At 31.8% G+C, this 27,777-nt stretch overlaps 2 protein-coding genes across 3 annotated transcripts in view; one reads left to right on the top strand and one right to left on the bottom strand.

Annotated features, from left to right (window-relative positions):
• The window catches only part of LOC124354811 (DNA ligase 4), a 61,947-nt gene extending 53,521 nt beyond the window's left edge, over positions 1-8,426 (top strand). For both annotated transcript variants that reach the window (XM_046805538.1, XM_046805535.1), the window contains exons 15-18: positions 6,754-6,870; positions 7,055-7,179; positions 8,167-8,319; positions 8,360-8,426. In XM_046805538.1, the coding sequence (XP_046661494.1) occupies positions 6,754-6,870; positions 7,055-7,179; positions 8,167-8,314 (390 nt within the window). In that variant the 3' untranslated portion in view covers positions 8,315-8,319; positions 8,360-8,426. The remainder of the gene's footprint in view (positions 1-6,753; positions 6,871-7,054; positions 7,180-8,166; positions 8,320-8,359) is intronic.
• Positions 8,427-11,938: 3,512 nt separating this feature from the next.
• The window catches only part of LOC124354810, a 42,136-nt gene continuing 26,297 nt past the window's right edge, over positions 11,939-27,777 (bottom strand). The window contains exons 7-9 of the transcript XR_006921715.1: positions 18,034-18,164; positions 15,428-15,634; positions 11,939-12,121 (exon numbers count right to left, since the gene is read on the bottom strand). The gene's annotated coding sequence lies outside the window, so the exon portion shown is untranslated. The remainder of the gene's footprint in view (positions 12,122-15,427; positions 15,635-18,033; positions 18,165-27,777) is intronic.

Raw genomic sequence — 27,777 nt, 5'->3', positions numbered from 1 at the left:
GTTCATGAAATTGTGACAGAGCATTTGAACATGCGCAAGGTGTGTGCGAAGATGGTTCCAAAAGTGCTCACTGACGACCAGAAATTGCGGCTCACACCTCCTTTCTTGTGAACAACTACCTGACCAAGGCCGGCATCCCAACTCTTCCACAGCCACCCTACAGCCCAGATGTGGCCCCCCCAGACTTTTTTTTGTTTCCTCGCCTGAAAAGGCCGATGAAAGGCAAGCATTTTGAGACGACAGAGGGGATCCAAGCAGCATGCACCGCGGCTCTCAAGGCTATTCCGGAGAATGCCTTCTGTGACGCCTTTAATGCTTGGAAATCGCGCTGCATCGATGCAGAAGGAGCCTATTTTGAAAGTTTTTAAAGAATTGTAACGATTTGCTCAATACATTTTTTTTAATCGACTCGGTCCTATTACTTTCCGGACAAACCCTGTATATTAATTGTTTTTATTGCATTAATTACTGTGACTGGTACTCAATCGTGTCCATTAGATGTTTTGTTCTGGAATGAATACATTATTTGTTCCACCTCTCTTTTATCTATTGGTCTTAATCTGAATGTTGGTTTTGTAAACTGAACATCACTATAATTACGTTCCAAATCAATATTTACACACTGATATTTATTTTGTTGATCTAAATCTTTTACTGTATTAACAAAATGGTCATTGAAAACATTTGCTATTAATTTAGGATCAGAGACAATTTGAGTTCCTCCTATCAATGAAATATTGCTAAGAGTTTCCCTCTCTTTTACCCCTACTTCCAAGTTTATCAATTTCTGTACAATGTTTGGACATTAGCTGGTTTATTGGTTTGTCTTTGAAAATAGTTTGACTTGGATTGGATCAATTTAAGCTTATTATCTTTTTTTGCTTTGTTTAATTTGGTTTTTAAGTCCAAATTTTTATTTTTTCGATACTCTTTAGTTTATTGAATGAGATTTACTTGGTTAAATTTTAATTTGTCAGTAATCTAATGTAATCCAATTATTTGTGTGTGTGTGTGTTTTAGTCCTTTTGGAAAGCCTGCTTAAAAGCTGTGAAAAGTATTTAAAATTTTCTGGTGTGAACTTTCTTATTTATTGTTTTACAGACAATCTCTCTCTTTACAAATAATTTTCTACCCTTATTTCTAGCAATTGACCATCGTGATCTGAAAGACTGGTTATCAGGCCTTTGACTTTAACAATATCTAAATCTATATTTTTTACTGAGAAATTGTCTATGGATGTTTCTGAGTTTTCAGCTACTCTTGTGGGAAAGTCTACTAAATATTTCATATTTTGGCCCCTTACTGATTCTTTAAATCATTTATAATTATTTTCATTTTTTAAAACATCAATATTGAAGTCCCCCCCTACTATTAGTTTATCATATATTTTACTAATATACTCTAATAATATACTAAGCCTTTTAATTTGGAACCTTATATCCAAATTTCAGTCACCGGCTCAACTCAAATCCTTCCTCCGCCAATATCATTACACCTCCTTTTGATATGTTTTTTCTTGGAAAATGAGCTTTTAGTGTACAGTTAGTAATACTAAAACTATTTCTTCTTCTTTTGTATCATGTTCTGTTAATAATAATTTGTGATTTTATCTTATTTAAAATTATTTCTAATGTATTTATTCTGGAAGAAATATGCTGTATATTTTAACCCTCTCCCGGTCGAATTACCGCGATGCGCTTTTGGTGCTACTGGGCTGAATTAAATCGGCCACTCTGCCGTGAGGGGACACTTATTCGCGTTTTAACTTTAATAAAACTATTATGTATTGTACATCGTTATAAAGATGATTAAATCCTCTATAATAACGTTGTATTTATTAAAATAATATCAACCTTATGAGGTAAATTAAAATCAAACAAAAATGGTGCTATCACGCAAACACCTTGAACCTGCCATCTATGAAGTACAGAACCAAATGTAAAGACTGCGAAAACAACTAACGAAATGATTTCAGTAAATAAGTGATTATAAAAAGTCCCAAATAGTTCATCAAATTACGTAAGATAGTAGCACAAGTCAGAAAGAATTCTACTACTAAACAATTAGATCACCGTTAATGAAGTAATCAATGAACCGTTTCAAATTATTAATCCTAGATAGCGCCCCTAGTCATAAAACTATGAATAAAAAAGGCAACAATGACACTGCCAATAGATATTTCCAGTATTAGTTCCCCAAACAATCGCATGACAGCAGCACAAAGCAGAGGGCGTTGATAAAGCAGTTGGAGGCGTTTGGACTTTAGCGCCAGGCGCCCTGCCGAGGCGTTTCGAGGCGTTTGCCCGGGAGAGGGTTAAATGAAAATTTTAAAGGACAAGGATTTAACTACATTATCGGAGAGGTAGTTTGAACCAGCAAGTTAAAAAATGAATCAGGTGACTGGGTTGCACTATAGCTATTAACAGATGAATTAACTATTCCAGTCACAACACCACTGCTCTGCTTCAGCACCTCATAATAACTGAGGTCACCGGGCACCACTGGCACTTCTTCACTATGGTTTTGTATCTCTATAGCTGAAGAAGAGTCTTCAGTTTAGTAAATTGTGGGGTTTTCTCTCTCGATGGTAGGTGTAGTTTCCCAGGAATCATGGTTTCTAAGCGTCCTCCATCATAACCAGGCACCAATCCCGAAATAGTTTTATGTGTGATAATATCTCTCAATTTTTTAACAGTCTCCATGAGTTATTCCTTTTTCTAATACTCAAGACGACATATGGGAATATGTAACTATAGTGACTCTTGCTTTTGTACAATTTTGGAATTAAATTATGTTATTGATAAAATGAGCCAAATCCAAAATCACGTACACAACCGATTGGTGACACATTAAATTTCTAAGCCTCTTTATCACGATGTTCTTTGTCAGATCCTAGAAAGCTGTATCATAGTCAGAGTCAGTAGGCTTGCTATAATATCGAGGTTTGGAAATCAAGCTAAATACTGAGGCACCGCTATGATTATCCTGTACAGCTAGGTGGCTGGTCAGGCATAGAGAAAGTTGGCCTCTCCGGCTGTCATGTGGCGACTATCTTGGAAATCCGCAGACGATATGTGCAAATCTCATTGTAGAATACAAAGTAGTTAATACCTTGGCCGGCCGCTAAAGCTATTGGAATGGTTACACAATAACAAATAAGTCAATAACTACACATACACAACAGATGTAATATATAAAGGTAAACCTGAATGACATTAACTAATTATTAAAAAAAACTACGCCTGCGCAAAAGCTCCTTGTAGCCGATGTCCAGTTACGCACAAATATGTCCTTCACCAACGGCTAACACTGTACAATAAAGTTCGTAGCGACAATTTCGCAAAGACAGGTTTGTGCAAATCTCACTTATTTATTATTTTGGTGAAGCCCAATAATATCTGCCATGTTTTGATCAATTACATGTATTTATTTGTTAGTATTTGTTTTTGTGTTGTGTTGCATATAGAAGTCATTACTGCTTTCCTTTTTACTCATATATTTTGTCTACAAAATCTTTTATGATAAATGCAAGTTTCTTTTTTCCTGTAAAACTTAGATGCATCCCTTTCTGTGTAAAATGATGTCTTTTTAAATGATCAAAATTAGTGAGACGGACACTGCTAATGTGTAAAATAAGTTGTCTAATGTAGTTGTTTCCTAGAGCTATATTATGGTGTATTTCATTATCGTGCTCCACATCATATCGGGTGGGGGGGAGGGGGCATCATTGTTACACATACTAGTCTGGTTTTACTTATATCTTTTAGCCCACCTTCTATTGTTTTGTAATATTTTGAGGGTATTCTTTTGACATGTCATTAGTACCAGCTAGTAAGACAAGGGGTCTCTGCTTTGATTTTGCAGCTTGATTGTAGATATATTGCAGATCAGCACCAGCTTTTAAAAGTCCGTTCACATAAACTTAACTGTTGCTGCACAAAGCGATCAACTCTTTTAGCAGTCCCGATTCACTCAGCCTAGGGCGGGGTCTATAAATCTTACCAAACAGATCAGAATCTCTGGGGAACCTTTATTCATTAAGAAAAAGAAAAGGGTACCACCTTGTTTTCCTCAGTTTTGGGTATTAGGGCCAGAACAAGGAAAAGACCCGTTACTGAATTTGCCGAGATGGGATGTTTTAAAGACCAACCAACATGAAACAAAAAAAATGATAATAGGTATAACCATTAATAATAATTACTAACATGAACTATAAACAAACAAACAAAATCAATTAATAAATACTAAGATAAACTATTAACCTTTAAGTAAAATTACGAACAAATGCATTGGCTGTTAAATGAAAGGCGACGTATTATAACGAGCTTAGTTTATTATCGCCAACAGGAAACTCAGCGTTCCAACAAGTACAAGACAAATCAAATACGAGATAATAAAATTCTTAATACTAAACCAGATTAGAAGAATAGAATACAAAGTAGTTAATACCTTGGCCGGCCGCTAAAGCTATTGGAATGGTTACACAATAACAAATAAGTCAATAACTACACATACACAACAGATGTAATATATAAAGGTAAACCTGAATGACATTAACTAATTATTAAAAAAAACTACGCCTGCGCAAAAGCTCCTTGTAGCCGATGTCCAGTTACGCACAAATATGTCCTTCACCAACGGCTAACACTGTACAATAAAGTTCGTAGCGACAATTTCGCAAAGACAGGTTTGTGTTGCCTCAATTATATAAATTACTGGTACCAGTTTATGAGGTAAAATTGAAGTTCTACTTATCGATACACAGTTCATCTGGTAGAACGACCAGCACAGCGGTAGGTAGGTAGCACCAATGTAGCAGGTGATCCAGGTATGTAGGCAGCAGGTAGGTTAAGTCCACTGGCATATGCACACAGCATGTACAGCGTGCAGGTACAGGTACAGCGCAAGTGTAAGCGTGAGGTTAAACTCCCGTATGAATCCCTGAGTACATTCCAGGCAATAGAATCTAGGATTAAATTTACATTGACATAAAATAGGGCATTACAAGTTTTACTTTGCTTGAACAGGAACAAGCAACAAGCCTGTTAAATTAAATTCATCCCGTACAGTAATATTTACATTAAATCTCAGAATTAAGAAAAATCCATAAAAGTAAATTTAGTTTATTAATTACCATTCAAATTTTATATTACCAATAATTTTTACAGATACATAAAAGCAATAGTTATTTTACATCCCATATTATGCATGTTCATTATACAGTATAGAACATGACTGCATTTCATCTGGTTGGTCAAAAGTGTTTAGTTAGCATTTTAATTAATTTAAAGCAAGTTTCTATAATCAACAGAAATCAATTATTCATGTCATGTGTTAGGAAAGGTTTTCAACAAAAGCAAATTAAAACATCTTACCTCAGCTAAAATCCAGTAAAGAGCAAGGAGGGAGCAGTGTAGGGCAGGGAACAGTCTCATGTAGCTCTCGTGAACGACAAACTTACATTACCATTGTGATTTCATGAGGAAAGAGGGATAGTTTTGCAAGGCATAACCTCTGTCAGGCAGTAGTACAGTTTAACAGTCAGATTGAGTCAAATACATTGTATGGCCAGCTGGAGCTGCAGCATTGTTCTCTTACTCAGCTGATAAGACAATTTACAAGTTGATCAGGCTTGTACACCAGTGTGAATAATATTTAACTCTCCCTTCTGCCAATCCTTTGCCCGAAAATAAAGATGTTACAAGTATACCTCTTCCTTAGCTGTCAACATACAGGTCTACCTTTACTTTATAAGTAGGATTTTCTGTTGGTAGTGTTTTCACTTCTTCACTTGTAGTATTTGTTTTATTTATACTAATTTGCGTCTTGTTCTGTCTGTTGTTCTTGCGTATTTTGAGGTTCCTTGTTGTTTAATAAAAGGGTAAATCTATTTGATGTCTGGATTTTAGTCTTTTTTAATTGTCCACCTATAATTACCTGCATTCGACCTTTTTACCTCTTGCCACTGCTCTTTAACCAAGTTACTACTATGTTCATTTAGTTTTGCTACAGTTTGTATCATTGGAATTTTCTTTGGCTGCTGCATCATTAATAATACTTTTTTTCAGTTTGAAGTTGGGTATTAACTGTACATCATTGCTAATGAGCCTGCTAAGCAAAAACAATATCAGTAATGTCTGGGATTGAGTCCTACGACGATGGTTCTTGTTTACCATCCAAAAGGACTTGTGCAATGGTCTCAACGAAAATTAGCATATAAATCCCACAATCTGTACCATTAGTTTGCCGTGGAACTCTTACCACAGTATTATCAAAGGTTTTGTTCACTTCAAGTTTTTTACCCAGGACTGAGGCTATTTGCTTAACATGCTCAGGTTCATGGAATTGACCTGCTTTGCTAAATGGGATTTATCTTTTGGTTTTGATAGGGTGGCGACTGTTAGAGTACTTTTGTATGTGTTTCTTTCAAATCAGTGGACCATAGAAGGAAGTTTTCAAGGCTAGCCAGTTAATTTTCCTATCAATTACCAATAATCCTTGGCTTTCAGTCCTATTAATTCAAACCTATTCTTACAAGGTATATTACCATTTTGTGATTCACATGTTATAACCTTTTTTTAGTATCATGTCATTTAAATTTATCTGTTTAGAAATGTAAAACAATTACTTGCAATTATGTGAAAATAAGAACAGCCATTTTCCAAATTAGGTAACGAGAATTCAAGTACAATTCATTGTACACAATCATTTCTGTTAATAGTTTGCAAACTTTATTGCATTGTTTCTTTTCAGGAAAAGAGGGAAATGTCAGTTAAACAGATGAAGAAATTAGATCAACTGCTTTTTCATGGTTGCAGTCCTTTTTCTGTTTTCCGAGGCTGTTTCACCTATTTTGACTGTTACGAGAAAGTAAGTTTTAGTGTTTTGTGTCAATTTTATTTTGTTGGTGTTTTCTTAATTACTTTTATTAAATGTCACCAGTCGTTTTAGATGTATTTGAGTATAAAGATATGTGACAGTTAAATTATATTGTAATCTATAATACATATAGTAATTCAAATTTATCTTTGAAGAAGTACTGTTCACTGTACAGGTGGGTGAACACTCAACACTAGTAGACACTCCATTGAACTCTGTTGTGTTTGACTTCAAGTTCCAGAGTGGTCAAGTGTGTCCTACGGTTAACGACCAGACTACCCACATAGTGGTACACTCGAGGTAACCACACTCTAGTGCTTAGTGGGAGCTTTTAGCATTATCATGCTACCTTCATTCTAATACAAAAGCAACACACCAAAACAAGACCTTTTTGAATACAAAATACTAATAAGTCAAATAAATAGATCGTTTCAGTTTTGTTGAAAGTATTCTTTGATTTTGAACAAATTCATTTACTGTATGTACATCTTAATCAATACGATTAATATTTAATATGGTACTGTACAATTTATTAGTGATCAGTTAAGTTTTTTCCAAGTTAAAAATGTATATTAGAACACAAATAGAGTTTAAGTAAAAGTTTACAGTCTTCTGTTTAACATCTGTTACCTGAAGATATCCACAGTGAGGCCGAAATATTTCAAGAAGTTTATTGGCTAATCAATGTTACGATTCATTGTGAACTGGAAAACTTAGATGTGACTTATAATTTGTAAAATTAAGTAATTGCCCTGACTTGTGAAATTTATTTTAAAATATTACGTTCTTCTTCGCTTTTATATTATTTTTGTGTTGCACGGCCTCCAAATAGCAAGAGTGTCAAACTAAACATATTTGACTTGTAAAACATTCATCATTTGGTATTTTTAACTTTTTTTCTACCCACCCTTTTTGATTCCCATCAAAATTGGTGTAGCTGACAATTGATTTCTTTCTCAAAAGAAATTCCTCTCTTGATTTCATACAAAACTAAGTTGTGTTTTTACACAATACCAATTGGCTTTCGCCTTCAGAACAAACACTTTTCACATTGTTGTGTGTATAAACAACTTTGTATTCAAAGTGCTTAATTTATAATTTTTAAATGTTTACAGAGCTTATGAAGATAATAAATTAATGTATGTTATTTCCAAAGACAAAAAAAAAGTTAGGATAACTCTAACCATTTATTCTATTCTACCTTCGTAGTAAATGAGATTAGTGTTGTTTTAGACTTGTAATGTTGAGTATTTCCGAGGTTATAGTAAAGGTTATACAATTTTTCAGTGATTTAGACCGGCTAGAAGAGTTGATATCTCGAGCAGAACAGCAATCCAGCCAAATTCACATTGTCCATCACTACTGGCTTCTAGACTGTATCGAATCTAAGGCACAGCTTTCAGAGGAGAAATACCTCCTTCATCAGTGGGAATAATGGTCATATATATATATATATATATATATATATATATATATATATATATATATATATACACTTTTTTAATTTATTTGAAACAACTTTGTAATAAAAATGTTTCTACTTGGTATTATTTTTTCTTCATTTGTGTACTTTCCCTCGAGTTAGTGTGTTGAATATCTTTGTTTGTTCTTTATCATAAAATTCTATGGTTATTGGTGAGAATCAAAGTAGTTAGACAGTGAAACCTATTCATTAGGGGTTGGTCACACTTTCCACTCATTTTAAAAACCGTAACCTTTTAAGAATTACAATCTATTTACATATATGGTCCATCCAGAAAGCTTATTATTTGACATGAAAACAAAGTTTAAAAAATGTCTTCTATAAAACAGCATTTAAATACTACTTTTCAACGCGTTTTCTTACAAATTTGAACGTTTACTGAACAAAATTTGAAATTCTATTGTCATAAAATTCTACTGTTTGTGTCTTTAATGACCTACTAAGTCCAGTTGGTCATGCCTTCTAATATTTCTGTCGTCATCAAAGTGTTGCATTGCTACAAGCCACTATCACTTGTAATAGAAGCTTGCTGCAAGGTATAGACTGTAATACAAATGTGGACTGCAACTGGGTTTTGCAGTTTATATAATGTACCAGTCTTATCTCAGATCACAATTTGATCAATTAATAATGAGTCTCCATTTTTGTTGTAATATTCCACAAATGTCAATAATGCAGCCATGTTTAATGATTTCAAGATGTTTAAAATTTTTAGGACCCAACTGGCACAACATTCATACAAGAATTACATGCAATAAATTCATGACATTTGTCGAAAGCTAAGCGAGAACTTAACGTGAATTGGAAATTTTCCTCTATCTTCTAATGACATTTATAACCATTTCATAAGTCATGATGTTTGGTTGTCTACTTTGATCATTATTATGCCATTGATCAGCCAATTTTACTCTCTAGGAACCATTCTAGGAAAAGGTCAGGCTCATTTAAGACATTTTGTGTAGTTTTACCAATATGGATGTAACTCTGTAATGTAAGCAACAATGATAATTTTAATATTTTCTTTCATTTCAAGTAGATTTTATTCAATTTATTCAGTTTTACAATAGTAAATGTTGGTCTTGAAAATCCTTGGTTATTATTTTTAAATTAATGTTTTATAGTACGAACAAATAATTTGAAATATAGCAGACATATGAAAACACCTTTCAGTGAAAAAATTTATTTTTAAAACACGTAAGTGTATCATGAACTGTATGCTGGATTTTTATGTCATTTATAAATATAAAAGTTCTCAAACATCATAAAAGGCCAACACATATTTATACCAGTAAAATTAACATATAAGATTGTGAGAAAAATAGGTACTTTGTCAAATGTGCTGCATACTGTTATAGATTTTTATTCTAGATTTTTCACTGCTGTTTCTCTTGTCAGTTCTTTTACCAGCTGCATTGTTTATATACACCAGGGTGGTCTGAAAAGTTTCTGACATAACAAAGATACAAGACATTTTTCTTGAAACTTTAGTTGCATTTTTCAACAAAGTCTCTGCAAAATAATTTTTTACGAAGATGACTGCCTCTTCATTTGACAAAAATCTTTGTCCTCGAAGCGCAATTTGTAGATGAGAACATAAAGAAGTCGCTTGGGACTTGATCTGGTGAGTAAGGTGGATGGTTAAGCAGTTCAAACCAGAATTAAATGATGGTGCAGAGTCCTCATATACAGAATCCAAATCATGTTTGATTTGCCAAGGCGTATTGCCTTTAAAAAATTTAATGACAGCTCAGTACTTGATTTTGTCCACGTTCACAAAAAAAAAACTCACATCAGCTCACTCAAATGACTGTTATACAAAAACTGCGCATTCAAAATGGGTGAAACTTTGTTGAGTAAACTGTCAACAGATGAAGAATAAAATTTAGCAGCTTTTGTTTAAGAGTGCTGCCATCTTCACATTGAGGTTGGACACTTTTCAGCCCACCCTCGTAAATTTGTTTATAAGTTGATTTAAAGAATTTGCTTCATTGCACGTTTATGATTTGAGATCAAAATCATATCTCCTAAACATATGACAAAGCTAACTTCAACTACAGGATTGACAACAATAAAGCAAGACAGCTGTACCTTACATCAAGTGGACTTACCATACAAACACTAAATCTCTATCCCTTTACCCTCATAATAACTCATCTCACCTATACCATGATCACTTGGGTGTTGTGTTATATTGGGTCACTATCATTACAATGCAGTTGTTTACTCTGCGCTGTCAGCTGTGATGTTGATAAACCTACCCACGTGTCTTGTAGGCTGCAGCTGATAGGTATATTTATTTGGCAGGCTGGTGTAATGTCCCTAAGGGACAAGAAGTTAAGAAAACTCTCATTAAATTTAGTACTAAACAGACCTTAATCTGCTTCCGGAGTGACAGGATATTTAGGATGGGAAAGACTGGGGCTAGAAGCTGCCTTCTGTTGAAATCCATGAGGAATGATGTGGGCATTATATCTGTCATGCCACCTTCGAAGAAGAGGCAAGCTCTGTACTAGTCTCTCCAATGAAAGCAGGCAGGGATAGCATGCCCTTATGTCTATGCTAGCTACTGTCTTTAACTCTCAAGGAGCCCCACCAACTCCAACAGTCATCCTCCACAGTAGACCAGACCTATTGACTACTCTTACACCTCAATACCTTAAAATTCGTAGTTAGTGATGTGCCACACCTGGAAATCCTAGGGTTGCCCAGATTTAAGTGACACATCAGTTTTTGCTGTACCCAGTGTAGGTTTAACTGGAAGGTATAAACCAGCCAGAAGTGTACCCTCCTGGGGTGGTGTAATGTCATGGTGTACAGGTTTCAGTGTAGTTCTTAGCTGAGGGAGGCTGGAATACTAACACATTTAACTCATTGCCAGTCACAGGTGGGGATAGTTGGTTCTACTTATCATGTGTAGTGCACATTCCACTATTTCTTTTCACACAAACCATTCTCGGATCACCTTTTTGGTTCATTTTCTTTGTTGTGTTTATTGTATTGGGAGTATATACATGTAACTGTAGTCTGATGAAGGAGGACATTGAAATCATTGAACACCTGTTTTATGACTGAGAAGAATCCAATTCAAGTTCCGACAGTCCCGATGATGACTTTTTTTAACATTGTGTGGGAATGGATATTTGTTGTTGTGATAGTGTAACTTTTTAAAAATAAATACATATTTTTTAAATAAACATATTATTGCTATATGTTAGTTTTCTTATCTGTGACTCACGAGACTTTGTAAAAGCCTGTGTTCAAAATTGATCTTTAAGTCACCTCTACTGGAAACTAATACTTTTCGGGAGACACAGTTTCCTTTTCTGGAGCAACAGTTAGGGTGTGTTCATATGTCAGCCATGGTTTTTCCTTTTATTGGCAATTGTTAATACAGTAAGTAAATTCATGGTATTTGCACTAAGTTAAGTTTTCTGTTCAGAAATTTCAAGGTCCGGTAAAAAGATAGTCTGATCGTGACAGATACACAACAATTATAATGTACAATCATAAGTACATTATACTCAGTTACGTTATTTTGATGATAAATATTTTGGTTCAGCATAAACAGAATAAAAGTAAAAGTACTTAACTGTATTTATTAATAAATTAGTACATTATACATATATTAACATTTCTAATCGGAAATCTTCTATTGGGTGTTAGATGGGGACCTTCGGCCAGGCCTTGGGGTGAAGAAAGGGTACCAAGCATCATTTATATCTCCTCTTCCTTCTCTCATCAATGCTGCATCTGGATAATCTGTAAATAGTAGCAATTTATCTAATAAAAGTGGCTACTAATTAAGGTATGATTTATAGTGCAGTCATTGAAGCATTATTGCTCCGAATTTTTTTACTGTGAACCGAATTGCATACAATTTTGGAATTAGGTTCATCTTACCCTTAACTTCAAAAGTGAAAATGATTTGTACTCCGCAACCACCCTGGGGGTGGTTGCCACCCCTTCTCGGGGGTGATTTTTTATTTTTCAAAATAACCTTGGATATCGATAGAAGGCCTAATTTTAAGCAAAAAATCATTTATAAAGTTTTTCAAAAAATCCAATACTTTTCAAATTATTGGCAATTGAAAATTCACAATTTTTTCACGTTTTTTTATCGGTTTTTTGCAAATATCTCCAAAAATATACGTTTTATCGAAAATTGTATAAAGATTAAAATTGTAGCAGGTAAAAAAATGAACAATTTTGTTTTTTATAAAATATTCTAAGTGCAATATTAAACTAGATATTAAAGATCAAAGCTGTTTTTTATTTTGTCTGAAATTTAATCAATGTGGTCAATGCCATCTAGCGGCGAGCAGATGCATTTTAGGCATTCTAATAAAAAAGGGTTTTGTAGTGCTTGAAATAAGCTTTAAAATGAGAACTATTAAAAGTCTTTTGCACGTAAAATAAGTGAGCTGTATTGCAAATAAGAGGAGCATCTAAAGTTTTTTTCTTTTAAATCAATGGGTTTCATAAGTGCCATTTCCACCAAAATTAAAATTAATCGTATTCCGCCTAGAATAAACTTTATTATGAAGAGTTTGATAGATTTTATCAGTTTGGCTACTTCAGGACACATATGTTTAAAAAAAATCACGATTAAAAACAAATTCAAATTTAAAAAAAACCACCTTTTTTCATAATATCTCAAAAATGAGGATAGATACGTATAAAAGTGTAGGAATGAAAATTTTAGGTATTTTTCTGACAAACAATTTGGTTTTTTTTGTTTTTTCTTTCAAACAAAAATTGCCTTTAACCCTTCACCGTTGAGAAAAAGGTTTTCTGCTATATATTGCAATAAAGGATGTTGTAGCTCTCTTAAGTACCTGTACAATGGTTTTTTATAAATTGCGATAGCATGAAAATTGAAGGAGTTATGGTCCAAAAACTTATCATATTTTTTTCTACTTAGTAACTGAAAATTTCGGAGTGTGAATATTTGGAGCAATGTGAAAGTACGCAGTATAATAGAGACCCAAAACTATTGTAATGTGTATATATATACGTAATATGGCTAATATATTTTGGAAACGTAGGCATGAATACACACCAACGTTCTTGTATGTATATATAACACATGTGAGTAAATTTTTTATAATTTGTAAATATTTTATTCAATAAATGGCAATTTTTTACTCTAAATTAAATTATTTTTAAATATATAATCATATACATTTACGGTTATAATTTAGGGTTGTTTTAAGGGTAGAAAACTTAAGAATATGATAATCATTTTCGAGAATGTGCAATAATATTTAAATCCTTTTCATTTTATAAAAAAAATTTTAACAATTTTTTATCAAGGGGTAGTTTTCAAGGGTTAAAGGGGGTTAATAATTTGATAATTATCATAGAGAATATAAAAAATATTTCTTACTCTATACTTACATCTTTTTATGACGTACCAAAGTATTTTTTGTGATTTTTTCAATTTAGGGGTTGTTTGCAAGGGTTGTAAGATTTTCAAGGGGTTGAAAATGATTTTAATATGAGGTAATTGTGTTAGAAAACACTTTACAATTTCACCACTTACTATTAGACATGTTTTCTAGCGATAAAATGGCTCAATGTCAATTTTTCCTTTAAGGGGTTGTTTACACCCCTTAAAAATAAAGGCGGAGTTCAGATCATTTTCACTTTTGAAGTAAAGGGTAAGATGAGCCTAATTCCAAAATTTCATGCAAATCGGTTCACAGTAAAAAAATTCGGAGGTAAGACCGTATGTTTCGCTTCAATGACTGCACTATTAGTTTGATAAATCATGTTAACCCGAAATAAATTGCAGCATTCTACATTAACACATCAAAAGCTTGGCTTTCATCTCTTTACATTATTTTGTGTAAGAAAATAAATGTAAATAGCTCTAAAATGTAATGAATTTAGTATAATTATGCCTTGGTTATTAGACATAAGATGGTATACAAAAATTATAAATCAGGAAATTTTCATAGTTAGGATTTCTGTGATTTAACCAAAGACATTTATTTAAGGTAAAAAATAAGTCTAATGAGGAAGGGGAGTGTAAAATAAAAATTTTGACACAAACTAAATTGGTAATTGGATTGAACAGTTCAAAATAACTTATAGTATAAAATGAATAATAAAGATTCAAATGTTAGTTCCTGTATTGGCAATCTCAATGAAAAATGAATTAGTTTAGTGACTCCAAAATGAAGTTTTCTCTAACCTTTCCAAGAATAATGTCATCTTGGAACATCTTCAGATATTATTCTAAAACAAATAATGTTTGTTTTGAAATAAAATAGTGTTCAAAATATAGAAAATTAAAAATTGTTATATACATATAATTATTTATTAACTATGGTTTACAAATCACACTGAACAACATTAAAGAGTATATAAAATAGAAATGTTTCATTTCTTTCAATGCAAAATTTATTATCTGGATCTAAAATTTCACAGGCACGGATTAAAAGTCATATAAATAATACACAAGTATCTACCAGGGATTTAAGCAAATGACAAAGCCAACATTTAGTTCATGTTGAATTCTGATAGCTGGAGCAAACTGTATGATTTCAGTAAAAGATGGTGAATTTTTTCACTGTATTTTCTTACCACCAAAGTTGGCAAGCACACTACAATGCATTACTACATTTTTATCTTTGTTTAGTAACACAACTAATGCAAAAACAATAAAAAGGTTTTTTCTAACATAGTGCCAATAACACCCGAACTCCTTTTCTGATGCTTTATATATCAACGAGCATCAATAAGAACTTGATGAGTGACACATAAATTATTTAATTTCACCAATATTTGTCATGAATCAAAATACGTGCTTAAATTATTAGATAATTATTGATATATTATATGGTATAGTCTGATGAACAGAATGTCCTTAGTTCAAGCCATTGATAAGTGAAAAAAGTTTTTGGTAAGTATGACATTCCTTAAATTGATCTCATATAATTGATTGAGCTTCATTTCCAAAAATGTTATTTTTATGTGAATTTTATTGTCATTCAATATACCCAAAATGTGTTTCATACTTTATTTAAATTTACTTACACACTGACATATTGTAAGCCTTACCTTGGATCTCAAGATTCTCCAGGGAATCCCATGGTGAGTCAGTACGGTAGAGTCCCTCACTGTCTTCCATTGTTCGTTTACCAAGCCGAGGTTTGATGAAGGCCCATGACCGTAAATTCCTTGGTAGTATAAAGGGATGGAGTTCAGGTTTCTGTTTCAAGGCATCACGATTGGCAGCACTCTCAAAAGTATCAAGGGACTCCACAGCTGCCATCAAGAAAGTTAATTAATATTCTCTGTAATTTTTAATAATGTAATATTTCTCACAGGGTTTTGAAATTAATATACAAGTTTATATCATTAAATAGTTGATTGCTTGTAACATCCTCTAACAACTTAACATCAGCTTATTTTTTACGATGGTTTACATTCTTCAATTAAAAAACAATTCTTTATCGAGTCATTTACAAGTATTGGTATCATTTGATTTGTTTTATATTTGTAACATCTAAATTAATGCCAAAAGTGTATTTTTTATGTAGAGTAGCTGTTCTTTAATAATTTATGCATTTAATATAAGTTGAAGACAGTAAATTCCTTATAATGCAACTCTGCCATTTTAAAAGGTTCACCACAAAATATAACTTAATATTTCACTTACTGAGTATTGTATATTTATTTGATCAATATTATTTTTAAAATATCCTTAATCCACAGACCAAAAATGTTGAGTCTGTTTCAGTTATATTGAGTACATTTGACATATTATACACATAGGAAAATTATCTTAACAATTAACCTTTTGTAACCAGTGTTTTAGTGTCATATGGCAATAATTAATACCAATAATGATAAATTCATTAAAACAATTCAAGAGTTAGTTACATTTAAGAACTTATAGATTAATTTTAAGACCACCTGACTAAATAAAGTGAGAAAATGCAAGAAGTGAAAATATTAGCTGCTAATATTAGTTCACAGAATGAAAATATGTTAAGCACTAAGACCAGTTATCACTTTTACAGTCTAAATATTCCATTAGAGCGCTGCACAAGGACCATTTTAAAAACAATTGACTCAACAGCGAGCAGGTAGAGGAGGGCTAGTCTTAAAGAAATAAATACTTTACTAATAGGTGATGTCAGGCCATAGTGTTGAGACTGAGCTTCATGGTGATGATAAAAATAAATATATGTGTTCTCACTATGGATTCTAATTTTATATATATATGCAACTGTTTTATCGTATGATAAGTTGCCGTATAGATGTTGATTATGTTTGGTAAATGAGTTTTATTTTTGTAATACATTTGAAGGAGTCAACTTCTTAATATCACTATTTTGGTTTAACAGTACTATATCTTGAATAAATCTTAAATAACCACATGTTTGAGTAAAGTTTTAGGTCTAAAATTTGTTTAATCTTTTACTTTGGAAAATATATGCTTTTTGTAATTTTTTACAATCAGTGTTATTAGTAGCAGTAAAAAAATCTTACAATAATTTGTGTTAAATAAATTAAAGAGAGCTCCTTCTATCAAAAATATACAGTAACATTTTATGTGTAATTAATATTTTTTCATTTTTACTGTAGTTAAAAAATTGTATTTAATCATAAACTCGAGTAAAATCTATTTTGAGGGATACTACTCTATTTAGATCCAAAATATTGTTGCAGAGTTAGCAATCTTAATGACACTTCTGACAAATTTGTGTAGTAGAATATTCATGAGAGAGGAATGAAACAAAGGCACAGAATCACAAGCATGTCTAATTTCTCTAATTAAGTACTTAAGCTACATTTCCCACATGTGTAAAGTGCTACCACAGTGTAGTGGAGATTATTATTAAATTAGAATAATAGCTATAAGATGTGTGATAGTTGCTTTTGTACTGTATTAGAAAGTTAACTCTTTCTCCTCATATATACATACTGAACTCTATAAAAAGTGACAAAAAGTTTTCTAAAATGAATGTTACAACATTCCAAAAAGCATTATTTCAGAATCACATTATTACATAAATGAAGAAATTTTTAAATGAATTCACCACTTAATTTTGTTCAGATCACAAAGACAAAACTTCACTCATTCATAGCAAGTGAATGTGAATATTGATAATGCTACCTTTTTGGGCTCTATTAGAGTACATTATGACAGAAAAAGTAGGGATTTTCAGAATTTATTAATTACTACAAAAACATAATGTAATTAAGGTTATAATTACAATTTTGTTAATTTTGTATATGGAATTGAAAACAGTATTTGAATTATTTATGTTTTAGATGTGTCTAACTGTCAATTCACTTAACCCATAAAAATGACAAACTAGTATAGCCCCTTCTTGATTTTGGAAGTTTACTACACAGTGCTCTCTGTGTATTTCAATGTTTTGTTCACTTTAAGAAAGTTACACAGCAAGGTCTACCATTTACCATGAGTTTTGTTTTGTTTCATTTATATGGATATTAGCAGAGTTGAATGCAAATAAAATTTATTATCTTTAGGTAGGTTGGGAGTCATATACAATGTTGCTATCTGAATACAATTCAATTTTTATTCAATAAATTTTGACATGTTAATATGACAGAAACATATATTTTAATTATTCTTATGACATTAGCTCTATATAAATGTAGAATCACTAACATCTTTGACCTATCATTACCTGAAACATAAGCGAAGATGAGCAGTATGTAGAACCCGGTTGCTGAAACCATTTTGACTGGGCTTCTCTGAGCTCGTGGCTCACTTTATATACAGTTCAAGCCACCCTCTTTCCTCATTATTCACTCCTAACTAAAACAAATCATGTTGTCCAATTACAATTTGGACAGTCTTAGTTAATTGAATCTTAATTTATTTTACTCAACTATACTACTACAGTTAGCTGTCATTAATCTCTTAATAATTGAAAAGAACAAAATAAAGGTTAGGAGTAAAACAAAATTGATTCCAAATAGTGTTCCACAGTGACTTTTGGGTCTGGAATATGATTCAATGGACATTACATTCTGGTTTGTGATACATTTTACTAACATTTCATTTTTATAATAATTTCTTACCAAGGATTAAGAAAATCACTGTTTTTGTTACTATTTTAATCTCCCTCCTGTTATGAACCGAACATATGTTTTTATAACTACTTTTTATATTGTAAGCTCAACATAAAGAACTGTTTTTTATTGTGCAGGAGACAATAAATTACAAATGTTGTTGTCTTTTAGTTTTTTAACATCACAATGACATGTTTTGGGAATAGCCTATGATCACAATGTCAGTAAGTATATATACTTTATTTACACTTAGGACAAGAAGGTGGAAATCCTTAAAACTTTAAAAAGAATTTTATAAAGAAGTTTTGGTAGACATCCTTTATCAGTCTTATGAACTACAAGGATATCCACCTGAATCTTGTGGCCAGTGAGCCATAATGTCTTGTTATAAATATTGATTGTGTTTAGCCATGGTGATTGTTTATTTCACTCCACTCATCTTAATTTGTTGTACAAAGTTGAGGGTACAATATTAAAACATTTATATTTAATTTGACCATGCTTTAATTTCAAGCCAAATATTCAGTTACCATTGATATCATGAATGATACATGACCTAAAATATTTTATTGAAGCTCTTATTTTGTTAGTTAACCAACCCATTCAAGATTGTTCGGAAAGGAAAAAGGTTTTGAGCCTGTTTTAATGAATATGATTGTTTTGATGGTCATAGGTGAACATTTACTCAAAATATTATGTAAATGTCCTTCACTAGTTTTGACACTGCTATTGATGGCACCGCAATGGCTCATTTTCCTTATGGGAATTTGCTAACAAAATACCAAACAAACTACAATCAAGTACTAATATCACAGGTCAAAAAGCCATCTGTGGATTATAAAATGTAATCTTCAAACAACTTTTTTTGCATTATGTACATTTTCAAGTGCACTCACTTTTAATTCTCTGGCAGGTTATTAATTTTATATTTATATACCTTATACTTTATAAGAATAATAAACGATAAATTCTTATAGTTAATTCCAATCTTAAGTTGAGGAAGTGAGTGCTTCTAAGCCTTTTTTGCCATTTAAGAGCAGTTGATGTATTGTGTCACAAATCTTATACTAGTGGAAAATCCATTATAAGATTCATATTGTGTCATCATATGTAGAAATAAATATCTTAGTTTCTTAAGAAGAGAAACTATGAGTACTTCGGTAGATTGGTAGATTTTGCACAATGCTACACAATTCCATTCCAATTTAAACTACTATACTGCCAAGAAGTATTAGGAGTACAGTAACTAACATCTCTTAACTTTTTTTAAATAATAGTAAATGAAACAAAACCGTTTAAGATATTCCTTTTAGTTTTGTTTTTTTAATATGTTTGGAAAGAATCAAAAACCACATTCTTGCCTTTTTCCTCTAGAAAATGCTGGCTTATTAAACCAGCAAAATAAAACATTTTCCCCTAAAAATAAATGATGAAATTTGGATCGAATAGGCCAGTAATTTATTGAATACTACTGTTTAATTTATTTACTGTTTTGCTGTTAATAATTTTTGAGATTTGAACAAATCATCATATAACATTCAGATAGCTTGTAAGGTTATCAATTCTTCATTATTATATTAGATCTATTTTTATTACTGAGATTTACGTTGAAATATTCACAAAGCTCTCTTCCTAAAATAGATATTGTTAATGTTGAAATCCTAAATAATATAATAATAATAATTTTTTTTATTTGTAATAAAACATGTTACATGCATTGACAAAGTCTAACTCAGCTACCTTTTTTAAAGACTGTACAAATTCTGGACACTTTCAGTTGCTCTTGAAAAATACCCTGACTCATACACAGTCATATTGAAGCAAAGTGTTAGTGGCTCAACAAAAGTATAAATCAATTTCTTTAACAGATTATTAGATATATTGTAGATGTCATTACTATCTGAATTGTTCAGTCTTTTAGCTGCATCAATTGTGTCAGATGGCTTGATTGATTTAAATGATAAAAATGATGAATGAATACAATTAGCTTGTAATCAATTTAAACTACTATTAATAACTGTACCAGTGTTCACTTTAATATTTTTTATTGATTCAATAAAATATTCTGAATTAATATCAGTTTGAAGCCTATGGGGTGTACTTTTACTCTTGCTTTTAATTATTTTCCATGCTGCTTTATTTTTATTGCTGCTGGATTTAATATAATTGGTGTTGTGATTAAGTTTGGCGTTTTTAATAGATAATTTATACTCTTTTTTGGTGGTTAAAAAGTTAGAGAAGCTCATTCGAAGGTTCCCTAGAACTTCTGATTAAAGAGTCAAAACGTAACAATTTTCTTTCATATTACTTAATTCACTAGTGTACCATTTATATTTAACATTGCTTTTAGCTATAATTTATTTTTTCTTAACAACTGAGTAATAATTTATATTATTTAAAAGAATTAGAAAAAAGGACTGAAAAGATTGTTCAGCATCAGTGAACTTAATTTCATTAATTAAGTGTTCTCAGTCATAAGCATTCAAACTAGATATTAAGTTACATATTTCTTGTTTAGGAAAAACAATTTGTAAGTACATGTCTTTCCCAATAAATCCACCAATTTACCATTTGGTGGAATAAGAGATTTGAGTACCTGGCAAATTAAAGTCAGCCATTACACCATTGTGATCACAAAAGGGAAAACAAAAAAATGTTACAAGAGTTAATCCTATTCTGCTCACAATTGACAAAAATGTTGTCAAGGCAATTTGAACCCCATGTACAAGATTGGTTCAGACAAAAAAATTTTACTCCCTTAATAAATTTGAAAAATATTTAAGGGATGGTTTGTTCTTTGTAATAGCAAATTTCATGTTCAAATCACCTCCAATAACTATCATATAGCTGATCCATTGAGTTAAATATAATAAAAGATTTTCAAGTTTATTGAGAAAAGTATTATGGTCACCATTAGTTGAATGGTACAATGAAACAATAATTAATTTGAATTTATCTAATAATATAGTGGTTACTTCAAAATGAAGTTCTATACAAAATCCTGTAACATCAAGAGGCCTTGCATGAAAATTATTGTCAACAAATATTAATCTTCCTCCTCTAATCCGGTTTGCTCTACAGAAAGCAGATGCACAGTAGAAACCGTTTGGAAAATAAGAAGTTACCACTGATTGTTTAAGAAAATGATCTGATAAACAAATGACATGTAGGTTCGTTCATTTTTTATGAAAGTTTCTAGAACAGTGGTTTTGCCATTAAGACCTTGAATGTTTAAAAATAGATATTTTATATTTATAATATTATTTTGTAAATGTTATGAGTTAGAACAATTTTCAAAATGATGAAAGTGCAAATTACCTGGTCTTAAGTTAATTAAATTTCTATAGTTAGATTCCTTTCCTCCTCCAATAAAGACTCGAAACTGATACACCTACAGGGTGCTCAAGAGGACACTGATCACTATCACTTGTGACATTCACCAAAGAAACATGATCACTTGAAATGCTCTCATTTTGCCACGGCACTTCACTTGTGAAGATGATGGAGTGTTGACCTCAGATACTGAGCTCTCATCTGTGACGTCAGAAGTTGTTATGAGGGGTGTTTGTTCTGGCTCCATGATACCGATGTCATTCTCCAACCTCCTCACACAGCTAATATATGAGGGGCCTTTTCTCAACTTCCTGGTAGGATGTTCATCATAGGTAACGATACTGACAGAGGCTCCTATGACTTGACTAAATTATAGTACCCTAGCAGCAAAATGTTCAATTGGGATTCCATCTCTGACACATCCCATAGGGGAGCAAATAAGATACTTTAGATCCTTTTTTACAAAATCTTCAGTAAAGTGCTTAAAAGACAGATCATAATCATCTAAGTCTGGTTTATTAAAAAAATATGGTTTGTAACCAGGCCATAAACCGAGGCTCCAGATTTTAGTTTCTGGTACGCAGGTGTATGGTAAGACAGTCTTTAACCCTAGATTTTCCGAATTAATCATTAAACACTACTGCCACCCCTGCACTCATAATCCTGTTGCTTGCCAAATCTGCTGAGATGCAATGAGCAAAAGACATAATTTTATTTTTTATCTTTTATAGATCTTAGGCTTTTGCAATAGTTTTTGTAATTAGCTTGCTTATATATCTTGATTTAAAAATAACATGTGCTATTGTCAGGTTTCAAAACATTTTGTTTTATGTTAAGTACATATGTGGAGTCAATTTTCAATGTATGCATACTGTAATGATTCTAAAAGAAATAACTAATCACTTTGCCGATTTTCATAAACTACAGAAATGTTCTGTTATTTGTCAAATTGTTTTCAATTATATTCAGTTGATTTCAGTACAATACAAAGTGTTTTAATGGTGTAGGAAAAGAAGTGTAAAATGTTCAGTAAATAAATACACGTAATTCTGAACAGAGTTAGTACAAATAAAAATAAAATTGCAACACGTCTAAACCTTGCTAGCAGTTTGTGGATAGTTTCATAATAAATTATTTGCAATATCAAAAGATATATTTAAACTAATAGCAGAAAACACCAGCCAATAAGAAATGAAGTACATTGATTAGCTTGTACTTCTTTCTATGTGTTAACCATCTAGTGCCTTGGCTAATGATGGAAAATACTATAGCAAGATCACCTAATGTTAGTTACAAGGGTAAATCAAATGTACAGGTAATTAATTTTTTTCCTTTGTTTGAGAACCTTATTATTGTTTTAACATTTTTCAATATACTCAGCTGCGTGACCTACACACTTTTACCATTGATTTTGAAGTTTCAGTATTTCCTCCTCACAGAAAGTTTGAGGATGAGTTGTAAGCCAATTGCGCACGTGCTCCTCGAGTTCTTTATTGCTTTCAAGTCATTTTTCCTCTCAGTGATTCCTTCATAGGCGTGAACAAAAAATAGTAACAGAGGGAGAAAAGTCAGGGCTATAAGGAAGGTGCTCAAGGATTTTCCAACCCATTTCTTCCAGCATTTCCCTTGTCAAAGCCGCAGTGTGTTGCCTGGCGTTGACATGGAGGAGAATGACATCTCCGATAGGCATGTGTCTTCTGTTTCGAGTCGGCTTTCGCCGACCATAACAACTGACAGTTGTAAGCCGCATTTACTGTACGTTTTAATCATTAAACACTACTGCCACCCCTGCACTCATAATCCTGTTGCTTGCCAAATCTGCTGAGATGCAATGAGCAAAAGCCATAATTTTATTTTTTATCTTTTATAGATCTTAGGCTTTTGCAATAGTTTTTGCAATTAGCTTGCTTATATATCTTGATTTAAAAATAACATGTGCTATTGTCAGGTTTCAAAACATTTTGTTTTATGTTAAGTACATATGTGGAGTCAATTTTCAATGTATGCATACTGTAATGATTCTAAAAGAAATAACTAATCACTTTGCCGATTTTCATAAACTACAGAAATGTTCTGTTATTTGTCAAATTGTTTTCAATTATATTCAGTTGATTTCAGTACAATACAAAGTGTTTTAATGGTGTAGGAAAAGAAGTGTAAAATGTACAGTAAATAAATACACGTAATTCTGAACAGAGTTAGTACAAATAAAAATAAAATTGCAACACGTCTAAACCTTGCTAGCAGTTTGTGGATAGTTTCATAATAAATTATTTGCAATATCAAAAGATATATTTAAACTAATAGCAGAAAACACCAGCCAATAAGAAATGAAGTACATTGATTAGCTTGTACTTCTTTCTATGTGTTAACCATCTAGTGCCTTGGCTAATGATGGAAAATACTATAGCAAGATCACCTAATGTTAGTTACAAGGGTAAATCAAATGTACAGGTAATTAATTTTTTTCCTTTGTTTGAGAACCTTATTATTGTTTTAACATTTTTCAATATACTCAGCTGCGTGACCTACACACTTTTACCATTGATTTTGAAGTTTCAGTATTTCCTCCTCACAGAAAGTTTGAGGATGAGTTGTAAGCCAATTGCGCACGTGCTCCTCGAGTTCTTTATTGCTTTCAAGTCATTTTCCTCTCAGTGATTCCTTCATAGGCGTGAACAAAAAATAGTAACAGAGGGAGAAAAGTCAGGGCTATAAGGAAGGTGCTCAAGGATTTTCCAACCCATTTCTTCCAGCATTTCCCTTGTCAAAGCCGCAGTGTGTTGCCTGGCGTTGACATGGAGGAGAATGACATCTCCGATAGGCATGTGTCTTCTGTTTCGAGTCGGCTTTCGCCGACCATAACAACTGACAGTTGTAAGCCGCATTTACTGTACGTTGGTCATGCAGAAAATCGATAAATAAAAATATATAGCCCAAAATAATATTTGCAAGGAATTTTCCACAAGAATTCGAATGGCACGAATATTTTCATCTGCAAGGTTTGTCCTTGGGTGTCGATCATGATTTTCATTTTCAACCCATTCTCGCCCACCCTTAAATTTTCTTACCCAAGTAAACACACAATTCTGTGACAGTGTACTGTCCCAAAACTGTTGACTGCAAACGAGTTAAAATTTCAGATGGTTTAACGCCTATATTGGTTAAAACTTTATGATAATTCATTGTGCAACAGACAAAGGGACTTCTTGCTTTGTCATGGCTCGTACTGACGGCAATGCTGAACTGTACACTAACCAGGACAATTCCCCCACTCATCATTAACCAAACATCCACTCCACACAGCTTTATCCAGTTAGGATCTGCATTCTAAGAACACGAGAAACATTTACTGTTTATATTTGATTTACCCTCATATTAATGCTACCTTCATCTGTGGAGGTTATACTCTACGAGGAGCCATCACCTTCATTTTTAGCATTCCAGCACTACTACATTTACAACGATATCACTGCTTATCTCTATGAAGAAATAAAGTCTAAAAATGGGTCTAAAAAACATAAATGTAATATTATGTTTAATAATGTAACGATGATAAATATAACCCTATAACTTACATTTGAATCTATATTTTGATAAGTACTTCATATTAAAACGTTTTTATGAAGATTATTTGTAATTAACTGAGTTAAATAAGAATGAACAAAACTGGTCATTGTACATTGGGAACACAGTTCTGGTTAGAAGGACATCTCGATTATTGCATTGAGTGCATGCACAAGAATGTTTGGATCAGCTAGTCTATAATCCTTCAGGAGCTATGGCTGTCTGGAAGGAGAATAGTCTTCGTGATGTCACCGAGGCAAGATGGTAGTAATGTGTGTCTGCAAGATGTGAAGTGATATTACAGAGTTGTGTGAAGTTCAGCTATCTAGCTGCACAAGCACTCCGTCTTTACTGACAAGTTGAAAAACAAAATATAGTTCTTCTAGGGGTTGCGACCTCATTTTAACACCTATGGATGTTTATTATATTAAACTTCAACTCTCTGAGATATTGGAATTGGACATTTGTGATGAGTGAAGTGATATATATATATATATATATATATATATATATATATATATATATATATATATATATATATATATTGTAACCTAAAAAATATATATTTTTCATAAGTAAAAATTTTGGAAAATAATTGTGAACATCTCCCTTTAACTTTACTTTGTAAGATTTTACATCTGAAGTACAAAGCAGATACCAATTCTCAGTTATGTTTATGTTAAAAAAAAGTGAGAAATATCTGTAATCTTGTTTACGATTTAAAATATAATCAAAGAAATGTAGTTTGATGTCTGCAGATTGATTACACTGTTTGCTCTTGCATTTAATACTTTAATAAGTATATAGTCAATAACTTAGTCCCATAAAAGATTAGAGAGGCAGCAAAAACTTCTTTGCACAAGGTGGCAAATAGCTATCAAGATAAAAACAAAATTCAAGAATTTAATTTATGCAAGAATAAATTTCCAGTAGACCAGCATTAAACAACAATTAGGGAGAATCCATTGATTGGGCTTGTTATGTGACACAGGATGACTTACGTTCCTAATCCTCTGTGTTTGTAAAGTATGGAGTGCCTGCAAGTGAGCTGCCCAGAGGTGTGAACAAGACAGCAAATAATAGTTATTAATAAATGAAAAATGCTTTTTTTAATTAAATTAAATTTTAAAACAACAAACTATTACTACAGGATGAAGTGAAATAATACAAAAAAGGAATGGATTAAAACAAAATACAAAAGTTCTTGTCCATTTATTTAACAAAAATTCACCCATCATAAAATTCAGTAAAACTATAAAAATAGTTAATAAATAATTGTTAATCGATACATAATATAAATTGCAAAAACTTATTTACAGTTCAAAGTACAATTAACTATATTACATACAATGGCTTTCATTTATGTTTTTAAGCAAACCAAACCTGAATTATCCTTAAAAAAGTTTAGATATATTTAACTCAAAACAAAGCTAAAACAACTGCTAAAATGTAAGATTTGATTTAATGTGACATTTATTTCATAAAATTTTAAATTATTCATTAAAATAACTATATTAATAGTTGCACTTAATCTTATAAATTTCAGTTGAAGCCTTAAAAGTACTTTATATAAAGAAAATGTAAATTTCATTTAATAATAATTTGAATCAATTTCAACAATAACTATATCATGAACTTTTGAAATATAATTTTTAATTACTTTATTGGACTATCAATAAATAATTATTGCTTTATTAAATAATTACATGAGCTTCACTTTATGAAATACCTTTTAATTATCTATTTAAAAAAGAAACCAGAGCCAATCTTTGGTCCCTGGTTTAGATTACTACATTTAAATGTAACAACTTTAAAAATACAATACTATAATGAATGTAATGGACACACAAACCAAGTACAGATAATAGGCTCCATTACAATTTGCATTTGTTTTTCAATGGAGATAAACAGATCCCAATAAAATGGGTAAGATTACTTTTCCAAAAAAAAATCAGGCATAATAATTTTATATGTTGGTTAGTACTAAAATTATACTTATTTTTTCATTAATTAATTCTGAATTTACTTCTACAAGTATATACTTCTTGAAGTGGGAAGGATTCTTGATACTGATTCCTCAGCATCAATCTTGTCAATTATCTCAGTGCGATGCAATAAGAATGGATGAAGCTACGGCTACCAGTAGTAGAACTTAAGGTTATACTAACACTAGCAGTTACCTATAGATTTACACACAATTTATATGTTTTGCAAGTGTATGAACACTTTTGGTTTGAGTAAACTAATTTCCGACGTCAATGTTGAGTTTTTGTTGCAACGATCAAGAAAACATGTCAAAAAGTGTATATTTATTGGCATTACAATTTACTCCGGTCCTAGTATATTTTGTATCATAACTGATTTTGTTTTATTTTCCCGTACAAGAAAATATATAAACCCAGAGAAATTAGTTTAAACTTTGTTGCTTGCCATAAAATGGCATTTTTTGGTAGATA

The sequence above is a fragment of the Homalodisca vitripennis genome, chromosome 2, assembly GCF_021130785.1.
Source record: "Homalodisca vitripennis isolate AUS2020 chromosome 2, UT_GWSS_2.1, whole genome shotgun sequence".
NCBI lineage: Eukaryota > Metazoa > Arthropoda > Insecta > Hemiptera > Cicadellidae > Homalodisca > Homalodisca vitripennis.
Note: the sequence above shows the minus strand (reverse complement) of the source record. Positions and strands in the feature narration are given on the sequence as shown.